We start from the raw sequence: 17,757 nt of genomic DNA, 5'->3' as shown, positions 1-17,757 counted from the left end.
AAAGTAAAAAAAAAAATAATTTTATAAATCACTTGGAATGTTTTTACCGGAAAGAAACATTTACTCTGGCCAAAATATGCCAATAAAATAAATAACCACAGCACAAAACATCGAGCTTTAAGTTTTTATAAGACTTATAAAAAAAGAAAAAACATAACACAATAACCAAGGCATGTCATACATTGTGTTTTTTCTTTGTTTCTCTGAGGAATATTTACAAAACTGGCTTATGTACAGATAGCAATAACTCAGAAATGGACAAAGCTACATATTGTCTAGCACAAACAACCAGTTAGCATAATGTATAATATATTTGTTATGTACAATGTAACTGGCAAGGCTAGAGCAAGAGAGAACACAACGATTCTGCAAAAGGTTTTAAATAACTTCAAGTATCTGTCGTAAGGTGTCGTGGAGGTTTTGAGTCCGGCGGGTGCAGATTTCCAGCCCGCCGGTAGAGGAGAGCGAAGACGCGGTGGAGGTTTGCGGACTGTGTAGCGTGAGGGGACGGGGGGGGGGGGGGGGGGGGGGGGGGGGGGGACGGGAGGAGCTCTAGCCGTGAGGAAAGACAACACGTACAACGCAACAGAAAAGCGGCACGACAGAACAATCACGTCTCTGATAAATGCCCACTTTTTTTTTTTTTTTAATGAAACCTTTAACACAACCGAGGGTGGGCGGCGGCCTCCTCGCCACACACACGCAAAGTGATATCCAGCTTATTGGCCTGTAGCACCTTTTTAAACTGCTTTCAATGACACACGGGCAACAGGCGGGAAAACAAAACACAGGGAATATGAACACACCGTTGTTCGGGGTGGTGGTGGGTGGTGGTGGTGGTGGTGGTGGTGGTGGTGGGTGGGGGGGTGTAGCTGCTGACATCTGGAGGAAGAGACAACAGGTTTCACAACAGTTCTCGTGTTTCTGGACTTCTTAGGTATCCAAAAGTAACTTCACAACATTCTGAGGCCATTTAAATTGTCTCTGTCAAGAAACCCCACGTCTCCAACATAGTGATGTTTCACTTCAAAAAAAAAAAACAACAACAACTTAATGTCGTCGTCACTGCAGAATCTTCTCATTCGTCATCGAATACCTCACGTGTACATTAAGGTCCAAATATCACGAAACCAGTCAGAATTGCACAGTCAGTCGTATGAACAGAAGAACTAGCTCGTCTGAGGAAGAATCTGGCTATTCTTCTCAGTCAGCAGTAGTTAGGCCTACTCTAATTATAAAGCTGCTATGAAGTAAAGTGTGGCCCGAGCGAAGGCCATTTGTCCTATTAATGTCGTCGAGTGCATAAAACGCTAATGCTACTTCACAACGTTTATATAACAACACTGTAGGGATCAGTTGCCTCCCTTGTTTTCATTTCAGTTTGGTGAATCCATTTTGGAAGAAAAGAAAAGAAAAAAAAAAAAGGTCCATATACAACACAGCACAGGCTGCAGCCGGTGCCGTGGTCTCTGAAGTCCCTTCAGGCGTGTCTCAAACGGCCCCCGTCCTAGTGCACTGCTTTTGACAAGACCTGAACTGTAACCGTCAAAACCAGGGGCGCCATAAATACTCTAGTGTGAATTTAAGACCTTAAAATTGAGCAGCAAAAAAAAAAAGCGAACGGAAATTTCTGTTGTTTGGCTCAAAATAAAATGCCATCCGGTGTCAAATTAAAAGCCGCGTTAAAAACAAGCCACACTAGCAGAGAGTGGAGTGAAATTTAGGGCCGTCCTCTCAAAATGAGTGCATTTCTTGGGCAACAGGGTACCATTTGAGATTCTGCTCCGATCGGCTGCACCGAACTTAACATCTGACCGAGGCGGCCCCTCCGGGCCCGCCTCCCTGAACTCCCCTCCCTCTCAGCAGACGATGAGGGGCAGCGGCTCGCTCTCCCGCCGCTGGTTTTTCTTCAGCAGCTGAATCCGGTTGTGGCAGTAGAACTTGATGGCTCTCCAGTCGCGTTGGTTACTGACCAGTAGGGGGCACTGCTGCAGGCAGCGCTCGCAGTCGGCCTTGGCGGGGACTCGGAGCTCGTTGATGTTCTGGGTCAGGTGCTCCTCGACTGCCGCACGCTCCGCCTCTGACCAGGGACGCTTCAAGACGCCACGCTTTCCTGTAACGGAGGAGAGACGAGCAGAGTCAGGGGACTGAATGCGATTCAACGATTTCTCACCTTCGGTATTAAGATCGCGAAACTCCCAATTCCCACCGTCGCCCTTAGTCTGAACGCTCATGAAGAACCGCAAAGTCTCTGAGACGTCAGACGTGAAAGGTCTTGGAGATCATAAAACATTCCAGTTCTCTTCCTGCTCTTATTTCCAAACTACAAGACGAAAGGAAAACTCCTAAAATAAAAAAGTTAAAGATGTTCAAAGTTCTGCTTTTTCGGACCACGTTTGCAACTTCTCATGTCGCTCTTGGCTTGAAAGGTTCAAAGTTGATCTTCCGTGATATCATCAAAAACTTAGAACAGCGACTAAATGGACCTTGTTGTGAGACTGTCTTTTATCAAGGCCAAGAATAAACTCTGCAACTTTAGTTTCGTCGTAAATATACCGCCAGTACAGTAATTTAAATATATATAGGTGAAGTGTAGTAAATGAATTAAAAAAAATAAAAAATAAAAATCATTTGACGTTTTGATTGCTTGGCAACAGAGGTTTTTCTTTTGTCAAATACAAATACAACCAAGAATATATTGTATATTTATCTAAGAACTGATGATCTGTCAACACTAACAAATTAAAAGGTTTTGATGAGATCTGGGGTATTTGTTACTGTGGAAAAAAATAGTTTTCTCACTTCATCACCAAACATAATGTGCTGAAGACTTCTCATGTCCAAAAAACAAATTCAAAACCACTAACCACTAACTCTAACCCTGGAAAAATTCTAATTTGCTTTTTTATTTTGAGAGCAGAATAGCTCTGAACTTCAGGTCAGGCCTTTGGATAGGAATTTCTTTAAATACAGACATTTAAATGACCTAAACCGAACCTAACTCTAACTCTAACTTAACCTAAACCGAACTCTAACTTAACCCTAACCTAACTCTAACCTAACCAAACTCTAACTAACCCTTACCTAACTTTAAACCGAACATAACTCTAACTCTAACCTAAACAGAACCCTAATTTAACCCTAACCTAAACCGAACCCAACTCTAAACCTAACCTAAACAAACACCAACTAACCCTAACCTAACTCTAACCTAAACCGAATCCTAACTTAATCCTAACATAACTCTAACCTAAACAAACTCTAACTAACCCTAACTCTAAACTGAACATAACTCTAACCTAACCTAAACCAAACCCTAACTTAACCCTAACCTAACTCTAACCTAAACCTAACCAAACTCTAACTAACTAACTAACTAACCCTAACCTAACTCTAAACCGAACATAACTCTAACCCTAACCTATCCTAAACCTAACACTATCCCTAAAACCAAGTACTAACCCTCAAGGAGCCTTTTGGAAGGGTGTGAGAAAGTGATAACAAGACCAAATGTCCTAACTTTGTCAAAATGTCTTTACTCCAATAGTCTGGAAACTAGTCCTCTTAAAAAAAGATGTACAAGTACACACCTACACACACCTACACATCTACACACACCTACACACATCTACACACACCTACACACAGAACTGTATTCTCTTACTTATTGTTTTGAAATCTCACCAGCACAGTTGCCTCCGTTTTAATAAATTGTGCAAGTACACTTCTACTCTTCATCCAAACAAACCTGATTGTGGCTGACCTGAGCCTCTCCTCCGGTTAGCGGACGGAGATGGAGGAGTCGAAGGGGGAGCCTGGATGTTCTTGAGCTTCTTGGGCCGTCCCACCCGCCCGTTGTTCTTTCCCTTCCTGACATACAGCAGGGTCGGTGTCGGGTTCAGAGCAGGAGCGGGAGCCGGCGCCTCGGGCTTCTCCTTCACGTGCTCCCCTTCAGACTCTCCCTCAGAGTACGAGTCTGCAGAGTTTCCTGACATAACTGGACAGAGGGGAAGAATAGACATGTTGACGAGGGAAGAAAGCAGAACTTAAGTCGCTCTCATCTTTTACTGATCTCTACGTTTCAACAACAACAACAAAAAAAAAAATCCACTCACTCACAAACATTCACAACAACTGGACAAGGGATCGCAATCCTTTTTCTGCTAGGGGATATTTGACAGCACAGAGGGAGGAATGACACTTCCAATCTTGGACAGTAGAACAAGACATCAGCCCCACTCATTCATTTTATTATCCACCCATCTCACCATCCAGCTCCAGACAGATATGGTTCAGGCTCATTCCCCTGAACAGCACTCCATCTCTCTCTCCACACAGCACGACTCGGCCCACTCTCCCCATCAGGCCCGGGTCTTGGCCAATTCCGGCACAATTCTGCGTCACGTGGTACTCCCTCTCGAGGAAGTGCTCCAGCCTCTCCACGGCGCTGCCTCCTGGCTGTCCGGGCTCCTCTCCTTCTCCTAGAAGCAGCAGCTGGGTTAGGATTGCTACCTGGCGGCGAACCCTGGTCTGGGTCAGGGCACCGGGGTTACGGGTACCGCTGGAGCGAGCCAGGCTACGGAGGAGGTCAGTGCCACGCAGCGGGGTAGCGGGAGAGTGGTAGGGCCGGGCGAAGACGTACGGGTTCGCAGGGTCGACTCCTACGTCCTGCCGCGTCTGCAGGAGAAGCTCCAGGCAGGGCTCGCAGTGAGGGGGAAGGATGAGGGGCTGGACACGTCCGCGCTTACCCTGGACCCCGACCCTCGGGAGATGCGGAAGCACCAGGCGTTCGAAGGGGGACAGGGAGGCCTCCAGTGGCGTGAGAGCTGGCGGAGCGCCGGGCGGGACAGGAACGGGACACTGAGGAGTAATGCGCGCGCGATATTCAACGATGGACAGCTTGGAGACCTCGCATTCGCGTCGTCGGTTATATAGGATGAGGAGCGCCAGGCTGGAGTGGCACAGGAGGCGCCAGGCCTCTGCAGACTGCAGCTGCCGAGACAAAGACAAGAAGGCCGAGTGTTGCAGCCGACGGAGGTACAGCACCAGGGACGACAGGGACGAGAGGAGGGGCAGCAAGTGGTGGCGCCCCGAACTGCTGGGGGGAAAAAAGAAAAAAAAACAGAAAAGAGAGAAAGTGAGCTATTGGTTAAATTCCTTTATTTCAAATGATCTAACAACAACATAGAAGCTTGTTACAGTATCCTGTAAAGCTTCGCGGTGGAGCTCAACAGGCATCGCAAGAAAACTTCGCGGAGGGAATTTGTTCCGTCTATCTCGTAATCCACATCTCCGAGTTTATTTGCTGTGAGCGTTAGTTATTTTAATTTGTGTCTACAATGTAAATAAAGCGTTACGTTACTGTAGGTGGTAGGAAGTTAAGCTTAAGTTTAAGTCTGGGTCAGTTGGTGAGCAAGTGTTAATAGCAGATTAACAAACAGATTTCATCAAATTACAAGTATTTACAAGCACTAATTTTGTCCTCATCACTTCTACACTATTTCTCGTGCAGCGCTGATGCTAATTTGTTTCAACAGTTTGCTTTTCACCTTTATATACGAAAGGACAATTAATATGAGGAGATGGACAGTAAATAACCCTTGTTTACAATTCAAGTTAATTTTGGCCTGACACAAATATACCTGAAGCGCCAGCTGCAAACACAGTTTTATCTTTGGCATCTATCAAACGTATTTAATGCAATGAATTATAATTCATGTGCAATAAAGAGAACAGATTCAGTAGCTGCAGGGTACACACTATTAACTCATCTGCTCACACAAAACAGGAAAAGACATCAACTTGCCTCAGCAAGTCCTTCTCCTTATCCTCTGCCCCACTTTCATCTTCCACCTCCATCACTCCATTCTCCTCCTCTTCCTCTTCTTCCTCATCCTCTTCCTCTTCCTTTGGTGGCTCTATCTCTTTGGCCGACGTGCTGCTGAAGGACTGAGGGCACACCAGCTCTACGTCGTCGTCCTCCTCTTTGGGCCTCTTTACCTCCAACACCTCCACGTCATCGTCATCGTCATCCTCCTCATCCTCACCTTCCGCCACCTGTCTTTCTTTCTTAAACTTCCTTATTGCTCCCTTCCCGGACTGCGTCACTGCCACAGGAGGCGGGCTCCTCTTTAGGACAGACACCGGCACTGCGTTTTGTCCCCGTGGAGGAGTCAGCACAGGAGGGGTGCCGTTCCTTCCCGGGGCGGCAGGCGATTGGCTCGATGCTGTGAGAGTGGGCGGAGACATAGAGAGGTCCTGGACGCCACTTTGTGCAAGGTCCGAAATGTGGCTGTGTCCTGTGGTATGTGACAACTTTGAGTGTTGCTGTGTGTGAGCTGTGATGGGGTTTGTGTTCTGTGAATGCAGGCGGGGCATCTGTGTGTAGCGCTCGACGAGGGCCGAGCACACGTCGGGCTGGTGGGCGTGGTGTTTGTCTAAGTGGCGGCCGAGGGAGCGGAAGTGGCGTCCACAATACTCACAGGTTTGGCGCATGGAGTCTATGGACACTCCTCCTCTGGGGACATTCGATGCGATGTGGCCGGCGGCGTTGGAACCCAGCGGAGCCGGAGGTTTGAACACGGGCTTGGCTGAAGAGGAGGAGGAAGACGAGCACGAAGGGGAAGACTGCACCGGGGAATGGGATGAAGGGAGCGGACGGTGGTGATGAGGGACGCCGGCGGGGGAAACGTGTGGAAGTCGCCCGGGCGGCGTCCGATGGGGGTTCTTCTTCTTTGACGGAGTGCCGCGGCGTTTCTTTCGCCGGCGTTGAGCGCGCCCCCGTGGGCTGGAGTTGTCCTCCTCTCCGGCGTCTGAGTCGCTGACGTCAGAGTGGGAGATGGGGGAGGAGGAGGGGGAGAGGGACCACGAGGGGGTGACGTATTCCTGCTGCTGTTGTTGTTGCCGATGCTGCTGCTGGGCTGTCAGCGAGAGAGGCTCATCCTCCTGGAAGTGGGAGACAAACGGAAAACTAAATCTTCACCCAACTCAAGGAGCACATCTATCTTTCTATCAAGAGCTGAGACTTTTCGTTACTTTGTTCTCCTGCGTTATAAAACAGTGTATTCTAGTTCATTGAATTTATTATAGATGATAAGACCGAAGGCTCAGTATGTGCAGAGAAAATCCTACCAGTTGCCCAGAGGTGCTTTTAGTCCACTACTATAGCACTGCTCAAACCACGGAGATCTACCAACTGTTCTCAAAAGCTCTCAATACCATTTCACTTATTGGAAGCGTTTTAATGTCGCTGTTGACTTTGAAACATTAATATTAAAAGTCGGTTTAACTTTTCATAATCCAATTAGATTCACTGTCAGGAGAGTTATTCAGTTTTAAAGTAACAACCAGAAGGTGAGCATTACAGGCAAGAAAATCAACAATGTATTTATAGAGATAGTGATGAGCGATCGCTGTAATGTTTCCCAATTGGACCACTTAGTGTGGCGTGATAAGAGACAGCACAACGACCTGTAGCCCAAGAAATTGAGGTTACTCGTGCTGTTTTTCTTTCAAGGGGTTAAACTATGTTACATTTTGTGTTATTACTCCGCATAATAAAACAATTATCCAGAGGAAGGGGAGTGGGAGGAAGAGTTTATGATAATGATTATGTGATAGTTGTCCGCCCTCGTACAGACAGGTGACATCCTGCAGGCACAGCAGTGCAACTTAAACATCATTTGTTCACTTGTACTCTGCATGTATTGTGCCAGTCAGTGGTGACTTTTACTGCATACATGTTAATGTAACACTTGTTGTTGAGCAGTAGACAAATATCAGATGCATGTACCATATTTACTATATGCAGTATTTTCAAAATAAAAGTCCCCCATACAGTGAAGGTTCTATAAATATTAGATGGATCTTTTTTTTTTCCTGCTTTCTCTTGAAAGTTTCAAAAGAAACCAATTTTTTTTAAAGCTGCTTTTTTTTGTTAACTTGGGACAGTTAAAAGAACAACTTTACCACATTACATTACCACAACTTTTTAAGTAGTTATGGCAAGTTTGTTATCAAACAATTGCCTATTTACAACCAGCAGTACTGGAGCCACAGCATAAATTCATTTGGAGTTGCATTTCTGGTCACCCAGAAAATGTAAGTCTATTGTTCAGTCTCTTTCAGCTTTGTTTTTGGTCTCTACCAACTCCTGGGGGAAAATATGTGGCTTGTGAGCCGCTACTGTGTCCACCAGCTACTCTCCAACTGTGTCTATCTGCAGTTTGAAGCTGAGCAGGTGTACAGTGGGATTTTTTAACGCTTTCATGCTGAAAACAACTCTATGATAGCCGTGCAACTAAACAGTAAAACTAGAGTTCACACAGCAGAATAATGAGCTGTAACTTAACATAAAGTTCAGTACATGGAGCACTGGAATGTTTTGAAGATTCATGACTAAAGTCACCCAATTCATGTTGTCACATTGTTTTTACTTTGCTTTTTGACACAATAATACTATAAAAACTGCTCGAAGTTTTTGTGCTGTTATTTAATATCCTCCATTTATTATGACCTATTTCGTCAAGAAAACATTCTAAATCCAAGCTCAGCGAAGTAACTAATTAGTATTTAAGATCGTAATTTAAACAAAGGTGAAAAGACACAATCACTTAGCGCGAGTCAGGTTAGACGGAGTTGCTAAGTGTGAGGGGCGGCTGCTGTTTTTCCCTATTTTCCATTCCAATTTCAGTTTTTTCTTTAAAAATATCCATAATGTTACTTCACAAGGAAACATGGGGGATGCAAATTATGGAAGAAGGACCGTTACCCTTCCCTTTAATGCCTTTTCTCTTTCTTTTTGCACATTTCGACCTCACTAAGCGTTAGCGCCTCTCGTTCGGGGGCTCAGTCGATGTTACGACTTTTCCTCTACACGGAGGATTGTGGGTCAGAACAGCTGGAGAAACACGCTGCCCTGCATACTGAAAACTACGACCGGATGTAGTAGGACATCCTGCTATTTTTGGCAGACTGCATTTCAAATATTATGTATTGGCAATTACCAAGGGTGCGTTCGAATAGTCAATTTTGCTTAGGAAGGTTCCTCAGTGAGTGACGTGACCCAGAAGTAAATAAGTGGCAGCCATATTAAGAGCTGTTTGAATTCTTCCAATGCTTAGGAAAGGAGCTTCAGTGCTTCCTATTGTATCTCCTTTAGTATAGGATACACCGGACCATCCTATATAAAGGATAAGAGATAACGCCGTCCCACAATTCCTTGCTGCCACAACATTTATTATATAACCGTATGTACTGTAGCACATTTGACGCTTAAAATGTGATGCGCATATATTTGGAATTTATGTCGATAAATATGAAGACACGTGAACGTGAGCAACCACCTCCTGGAAAAAACAACTTCCTGTTACAGAAGATGACTTTCTGAACATCAGGATTTTTACCCATTTCTGCACCAACAGCCTGTTGGTTCATAAAGTTTACCAACATGTCAGTTTGCCACCTTTAGTTGAGGGAGGTTCACTCAGATCATCCTGAAATCACCTTTCATGCATGTCAAGTTTAGCTTCTGTCACGTCGCTCTCTCACCGCTTGGTTGCTCTACAATTTCACATTTTTACAAACAGAAATGTCCCATAAAAACTCAACTTTACGGAGTTTAGTTTGCTGCTTGCTGCTGTTTGTAGGAGTCTTTCCTCTGAGTTTATTAAACAGGCCTCCCTATAACTTCATGGCTACAGAAGCAGCATCTATACAAGCGTCTCCACAGCTAGTTGTGTGGCTTTACGCACGAAGAACAACAGCAAACACTTCATTAATGAAGCCGCCCGACACAGAAAGCAGATGGCTCCAACGGGAGGCATAAATGAAAATATGATGCTACTTTTTTCACGTCAGACAGGTGAGCTGTCTCTCAGACTCACAGTTGATCAGCTGCAGGTAAATTATTGATCCACAGCGTCCGTCCTCACAGCGAGGCTGAGTATTAATGACAGCTGTCAGGATATTTTTTATTTTACTGCTGGTAAAAGTCTGATCTGTTTAATAAACTGCAACATGGCTTTCTGCGATTTCTGTTTCACAGTGGAATATTTGCAGTGCATTATTGTGCGTATAGATGCGCTCCCATAACGAACGTGACCTCTCTGACCTCGAGACTAACTACTAAAATGTGGAAATATGTAGCCCAGCAACAATAAAAGCATGTTATTGTAGCCTACTTTGAGTTGCTGTACCGATTTCACATAAACAGATATGTCAGTTTAGGGAATCATAGATGAACTGGACTAATAAAATGATTATCAGCTACACACACAGCAGATCTGAGCTGATTAAGTTGATTCATTTACTTGGAGCCTGTTATTGTGCTTCGGGACTTTTTGAGTGAAGATGTCCGTGTTTATACAGCCTGCGTGAAACAACACGGTGATACACGCGGGACAAAGTGTCAAAAGATGCACTTTTTAGTAGTTCATCTTCTGAAAGTTGTAGTTTCACCGGCCAGGTCACGTACATTAACATCCGCCGTTGCATAATTACGTCGCCTAGTGAAAGAGGAGTCGGATGCTCTGAACTTGGCGGTTCTCTTTTCTTAAGTCCTTATTAGTTCTCCTTCTCATCTTTCCTTGACCTCATGTTGTTTTCCCACGGGGTCAAGAGAAAGAGAGTAGGAAAGGGTTTAGGAGGTCATTTTTTGAACTATTCGAAGAACGCACCCCAAATCTTTTTCTGGCATATTAAATAGTACGGCAGTATGGGTGCGGATATTCCCTGTGATTTTGACATGGCGGAAAGGTCTAATTACTGAAATACCCATGAGCGTCAGGTGCTGTTCTGTGGAGGAGATGCTGGTCACAGGCACAAATTAGAGCGGTAAGCATTTAATACTCTTCATCTTTGCAGTCGGCATTATAACCACTGAATTTTATTAAACCTGACACCGAATTTAAGGGTGGGTTTAAGCTGCAGATTGTGCTTTCAGTTTTCTCACCACTGTAATCTTTAGTTTTTGGTTTCATGTGACAAAATTATTATTATTATTTTTTTAAATCAGCGTTTGGATGTTTATTAGTTTCTTAGAGTTAACTTCACACACAAAAAAAATGTATCGTACCTTTGACTTATAATCAAAGAACCATACACTTTTCAATGTTTGGACTGATGATTTAAATGGGAGTGTTACATGACAGTCCAACGTATTAAGTGCTCTAACTCTCACTGTGGGAAAAAGGAACCAGTGGCACACACCCACACATAGCAACTCTATTTGGTGTGCAATGTCTGCTTGCCACTTTAAAAAATTAAAACTGATGTTTTGTCAGTCTTACTGTGTGCTTTTAGAAAGGAGGTTGTGTTTTTTTTTTGTTTTTTTTTACCTTTTTAATATTGTTGTTCTCGGTGTCAGAGTTATACTCGTGTTGTGCTGGAGACACAGTGCCACGGAAACCCTGCGGAACAAAGAAAAAAAACAGCCGGCACCGTACTCATTAATGTTTGCCATCACAATCAGCCTCAGCCGTCACTCAGAGAGCAGGAGGACACCACTCCACAGAACGCACAGAGGTTGATTAGGACTCCAAATCTCCCACTAACAAGCCAAACAAAACAGGTGAAAAGACATATCCTGTCAAACACTTTCAACCTCTTTTGAGCAATTAGGATGGTATTATCAATCAGGCTGGAATACGAGTAAGACTTTATCTCACTTGAAGATTTGAATTAGAAAGAACTGTGAGCAGATTTGGTTCCACTTCAACCTCTGCTGTCAATTTTCCAATTTTGTCAATCTAATTTTCTTAAATGGATGCTGGCATCATCATTTTGTTGGGTAAATTGATCCAATCTAATGAGAGCCATTAAAGGAACAGATGTCATGTAATAACCATGGTTACTGTTGCTAAAGCACTATAGGTAAAAAGAGAGCTGGAGCTCAGCCATCACCATGGTAACCCCATGCCTTGCTTAGCGTGTGCGTGTAGCATGAATGTGTGTGCAGTGGCTAGTGTGAAAAGTGAGGGTGTTTGTGCATGACAGACAGTGAGTGAGTGAGCTGATCAGCAGTGTGTGAATACACATACGGTTGCTTCTCTAAAGTCATCAGATATATTCAGTGTTTCTATACTTAGGAGCACTTATGATGGATGAAGAAAACTGAAAGATGAAATTACATTACATTTACATTACATTTCATTTAGCTGACGCTTTTATCCAAAGCGAAATAATAATCATTTTCCTTACTAGCTCCAGTGGATGATTGTAGTTAGTAATTGAGTTTACAGTTGAGGTTAACGTTAGGTTTCGTCACTGGTTACGTTAAGAATAAAGTTTAAACCAATTCAGGTAGATAATCAAGTAATTGCAAAGAGAGGGCAAACATGAGCAGCGCCGCTTCATCGAAACATAATATCCTGTGGCCGCATTGTTTTGTCTGTCCAGGTTATTCATGGTCTGACTGATGTATTTTGCTTTTTTTATGACTAATTTCTCCTGTTAACGCCAGTGCAAAATACTCCCTCCAGCAGGAAGACGCAGCTCTTCAATTTTGACTCCAAGTTTTGACATTTCTTGTTAGTTTTTTTGGCCTGCTGACAATATTCTCACCAACTTAACTAACTCGTCGCACTGGAAATATGAAGGCATTATTAAATTGTCAACAAGCACAACAAGATGCAACAAGATGCATTGCCACGTAATTGGTTTAAGAGTGTAAAACAGACTTTTTGTGGGCTAACTGGGCTCAAAAGGTCCCGATTCGTGTGCAGCGTACGCGTCTGTATTTCATGGCACTCACCAGATTCTCTCCCCACTCCGTCAGGCTGTAGTCGACGGTGATCTCCTCCCCCTTGGTGATGTCTCGGATGGCGATGACGACCAGGCGTACCTGGCTACCGCAGTGGACCTCTCTGATCCGGCAGTTAGGGGAGGGAGGGAAGGAGCTGGCGGTCGGAGCCGGAGCGGAGGCTGTCGGAGCAGCTGGAGCTGTGGACGCAGGGGTCAGAGACGGGGCCTGACCTGAAGTCGCAGTGGCCGGAGCAGGAGCAGGTACTGGTGTCAGGGTCGGGGCTGAGGATGCAGCTAGGGTTGCGGCTGGTGTGGAAGCTGAGCAGGAACTGGTCTTGGATCCAGTGGAGACTTTATTATGGGCCGGCTCTGATGGACTGCTGGGAGGTAGAAGGGGGGAAGGCGGATGAGAAGTCAAATTCACTAAAGCCATCAGATATTAAATTAGAGGTATTCTTCTGTTCTGACCTCATGTTTCTCTACTTTTTCAGACTGGAAACATATGATCGGTTTCTACCTTTCGGCCTGCTGGAATGATTAGTTGATTCACAGAAATTGTAATCAACAATAATTGTCATAATCCGTCAATCATTTTAGACTTTATCGAAAAAATAGCAAGCATTCCCCTTGTTCTCAAATGTGAGCGTTTGCTGCTTTTCTGATTTCAATGATTGTAAACTGAGATTCTTTGGCTTTGGTACTACTGGTGAGAATAAAACAAACTTTATGTTGTCATCTTTCCCTCCAGGAATTTGTGACAGGTATTTTTCGTAACTTTCGCCTTGTTTATTGAGTAAACAACAAATCTTTTTTTTTTCTTTTTTTATTAATTGTAAATTAAGCACTAATTAAATTGATTGTTAATTGCATCCCTAGCGTCTTTCCATTTTGTCATATTCTAATATATTTAGTTCATTGTGTGTACATACATTGAATGTAGGACTGATGCTGATTCTAAGATTTGACTTTGCTCTTGCATCTTTATGATTAACCTGTGTTTGTGTATTTATCATACATTGTCAAGGTGGATAGAAAATGGTGGCAGAATTGTAATTATAATGTTTTCTTCAAGCCAAAAAGTCTGTTTAGGGAATCATTGCAGTCGAATGAATGTAAAACTAACAGTTGAATCCACACACACAAGCTGGTGCCAACACTTCAGGGCAGTGATTCTCAATCGTAGCACAGAGTGCTGCTGATTTTCAATCCCACTGGCAAGTCAACTGCATTCTATTGATATGTCAGGTATAAATCAGCCCGATTATGTGAATAAAATGAAAACCCACAGTATTGGTGAGGACTGAAATTCAGAAGTGCTTCCCTCAGACTAAGCTGTCCTCCAGTGCTGAGTTAAGATCAGCAAACCATTACCTCTTTTATAAAGTCGGAGTGAAAAGAAGGTACTACCCAAAGCGATTAATAGAGCCGTACTAATTTACACTCACCAGTTGTGAGGAGTCGGCTCGCTGCTGTAGAACGGCCCGTCCAGCGTGGGCCGTTTATTCTCTCCTGCTTCCTTACGATCACCTGAGAGAACAGCAACAGTAAGCATAAAAGGATTACAAATGAGTATGCAAGGACACACACATGGACACACACACACACACACACACACACACACAAAGGTCATCACCCCATCTCCTCAAGCACACACACTGGCGCACATAGCAACACGTATGTGAGCAAGCACACACGCATGCCCAAAAGTAGGTCACGCTCACTTACACACGCTCCACCCCCACACCAATCACAGGCACGCAGACAGATGCACACGCACACAAACATCTACACACGCAGTTGATGGCTGTAAGAATATGGCATGCAGATAACACACACACACACACACACACACACACACAAAAACACACCTGGGCTGACGCTGTGTTCAGGCACGCTCTCTTCCTCTGTGTGTGTAACAAAGACTTTCACGGGTGTCCCTTTTCTTTTCCTTCCACAGCCGCGCCTGCAGAAAACGCACACACGCACAGACACACAAATACACACAATTATCATTTAATCAATCGGCCTATTGACCACACTTCACATCAATCAGGTCAGAGTGTAATCAATAAGCTGATGGCCACCTAATGGATCAATAGCAACTGCGTTTAGGCCTCACATCCAAGTGAACAACATATCAAAGAAAAAAAAAACCACAGTAAGCAGACAACGATTGTTTAAACAGCTTTTCACTGTCTATGAGTGGAACGCGAGTAAAAAACAACATAGGGTTGAGGATTTCACACGATCTGCACTGACTGACCCGCAGGAAAACAGTTCAGTCCAAACCCAACAAAACTCCTGGCAAAGAAATCTTTAAACATACTGATTTTGAAACTCTGCCATCTTTCCTCACCAAACACCAGTTTCAGAAATTAAAGAGAGCTCGGGGCAAAAGTGCACTCAAATGTTTATAAAATGCCCGAGAAGTTTTAATTTAAAGGTTAAAAAAAATTCCCTGCAATTAGGAGGGACCAATCTTGCAGTTAAACCCATTCACATTTATTTCACTGGGCTGTCAAATATCCCTATATGAATGAGTATTTTGTCCCCTGTGGACATTCATAGGTGATTCACAGTAGCCTCTGAGTGAACAAATTGTTCCAGGGTATTCCTGACCCTTTACACCCAAAAATATGCAACTATTCCACTTTTTGATTTTTTTTTTTTTTTTAATTATTTTTTTATGCTAATGCTGAAAAGATAACCGAGTTTCAGCACGGACATCCAAACAATACTTTTTTCAAAAAAGTAATGTTCAATATTTTTTTTTAATATAAAAGTATCTCAAATGTTAACGAAAACATTTTGCCTGAATAAAAAAAAAAAAAAAAGCCCTCTAACATTGAGTTGTGATTTAGGGAACGTCCTGTAGAGTTTTCTTGTGAACAAACAAAGGTTGTGTTTGCAATCAGGTTTACCGACCAAAAACACATTGTGCGTATCCTTGTGGTTTATCATATGATTATGAATCCACGTAAAACACTTACAAAGCCGAATTTTCTGAAATGATTGCTTCCTTTATAGTTTGCATCCAGTTTTACTCGACAACAGTTCTCTTCTTTTGTGCACCTGCAGATGCATCACAGCATTTCTTAGTGCCATTACCACCACCTATCGATCGGTTGAATAGTGCGTTACCAACCCCGCCACGGTTGTGCATCACGTCCCCGTCACATACATGTGCATCCTTGTGTGCATTCACCGGACAAACAAAAAAAAGCGGGCCCATTCATAGAAAAACTGCTCCACAGCGCTATCAGAGTTCCTTTAAATTAGTGAAGAATACAAAACTCACCAGTCATTTCATTTGGGCTGTCACAATCATAAAATATTAGTTGCCAATTAATTGGGATTAAAGATTTAATTTATGCCACTATTTTAACATAAGCCTGATCGTAGTTTAATAATGCACCTTATTAAGTAGAAGAGGCATTGATTGGCACACTGAAAGGTAGAAATCTAAATTACCTTTCTTATTGCCCTTCAAGCTCTGAAAATAAAAATGTATATGACATAAATAATCTGAATGTATAACTATTATTACTAAAATATGCAAAGAAATTACAATGACGGGAACCAATGATCAAAACAACGTTGAACCATAGCAGAAGACGGGTCCAATTAATTGACGTCAGTCAATCGGGAGAAAACATGGAAATAGTGATGGAATATGAGATTTGTGTTTGTGTCATTCAGCTGGTTTCATACAGATGAATGAAAACTATTCTAAATGTCATGCAAAGCAATTGATGTCAGCTCAAGCATTTACGACCAAGCGACTATTTGTTAATTGTGACAGGTTTACGTTCAATACAGACTCTCATTGTGAAACATTGTCGGCACCAAAAAAGTATTGTCTCTTCGAACTGAAACATGATGTACCTTATATGAAGGCTTAACGTAAAAAATAAATAAATCCTACCACTCAAACTGACTTCTAACTTGTCCGTTTGAAAAGCCTCATTGTTGAAAATGACCTCCCATGAAATGACAAAAAAGTCAAACTCTGCTCACACCGTCACCTTTGCACACATTAACGGATACAGTACTGCTGAGGTTAAAGAGGCAGACGTACAACATTGAGACAAATCAACATACTGCTTGATGTAATCCAGCTACATGACATGATTATGTGAACAGTAATTTCTAAATAATGACTAGACCCGTCATTCAAAGATTCTGCCATCTTGTTAGCATTTATACTTGAGTGCTGTGACCCCTGAATCACCACTAAGGAGTGTGCCATTAACCCCGAGAGCTCAAACGCAGCCACCTGTGTGAGCCCGGAGCGGCACAGCGAGATTATCTTCTTCAGACTAAATCCATGCCAAAACAGCCGCACTCACTTAGAGCCAAACGGATCCGACCTCTACCGAATCTGGGCTAGTCCCGTTACCACAGATCTCAATATTGTTTTCCGTCAGTCTATTTTTTACTCACATGACATTGGAGGCTCTTAAAACTAGGCCATAGGAAGATCGTGCTTTGGATTTTGAAGTGTTCATTACTGTCTGCTTTAGTGTGTGTGCGTGTGTGTGTGTGTGTGTGTGTGTGTGTGTGTGTGTGTGTGTGTGTGTGTGTGTGTGTGTGTGTGTGTGTGTGTGTGTGTGTGTGTGTGTGTGTGTGTGTGTGTGTGTGTGTGCGTGCACGGGCGTGTGTGTGTGTGTGTTTTTGCATGCAGACAAGAGAGAATGACAGAAACCAAAACAGGCTTGGAAGAAAGAAAAAAAAACGAAGAAAAAAAAAAAAGGGTTAGGAGAGAAAAAAGTGAAGCAGCAGAAAAACAGAGAAAAACAGGGAAAGGGAACAAAGAGGAAAAAAGACAGAGGGAGAACAGACAGAGGGAGAGAGAGAGATACTCATTCAGCAGATATCAACCAGACCCAGGGTCTTTCTATTGATCCACTCCGCTCCCATCTGGACTCGTGATACTGAGCGCGCGTGTCTACGTATGTGTATGTTTAAGGGAGTGCACACCGGGCGTGTGTGCCTGTATTTGTGTTCACATATGTA

General features: G+C 43.4%; 1 protein-coding gene across 5 annotated transcripts in view; it reads right to left on the bottom strand.

Moving 5' to 3' along the window:
* Window positions 1-529: 529 nt before the first annotated feature.
* The window catches only part of LOC138620372 (uncharacterized), a 23,812-nt gene continuing 6,584 nt past the window's right edge, over window positions 530-17,757 (bottom strand). Inside the window, exons 2-9 of one of the 5 annotated variants that reach the window (XM_069697529.1) lie at window positions 14,610-14,704; window positions 14,187-14,268; window positions 12,752-13,121; window positions 11,337-11,408; window positions 5,807-6,945; window positions 4,269-5,098; window positions 3,749-3,997; window positions 530-2,113 (exon numbers count right to left, since the gene is read on the bottom strand). In XM_069697529.1, the coding sequence (XP_069553630.1) occupies window positions 1,860-2,113; window positions 3,749-3,997; window positions 4,269-5,098; window positions 5,807-6,945; window positions 11,337-11,408; window positions 12,752-13,121; window positions 14,187-14,268; window positions 14,610-14,704 (3,091 nt within the window). In that variant the 3' untranslated portion in view covers window positions 530-1,859. The remainder of the gene's footprint in view (window positions 2,114-3,748; window positions 3,998-4,268; window positions 5,099-5,806; window positions 6,946-11,336; window positions 11,409-12,751; window positions 13,122-14,186; window positions 14,269-14,609; window positions 14,705-17,757) is intronic. The other 4 variants (XM_069697533.1, XM_069697530.1, XM_069697532.1 and 1 more) reach the window with 4 other exon arrangements.

Source organism: Brachyistius frenatus, unplaced genomic scaffold, assembly GCF_029030835.1.
Source record: "Brachyistius frenatus isolate BFR_SWC_R1_liver_20210118 unplaced genomic scaffold, ASM2903083v1 Contig_23, whole genome shotgun sequence".
NCBI classification, from domain to species: domain Eukaryota; kingdom Metazoa; phylum Chordata; class Actinopteri; family Embiotocidae; genus Brachyistius; species Brachyistius frenatus.
The sequence above is the reverse complement of the archived record's forward strand: the minus strand, read 5'-3'. Positions and strand labels throughout refer to the sequence as shown.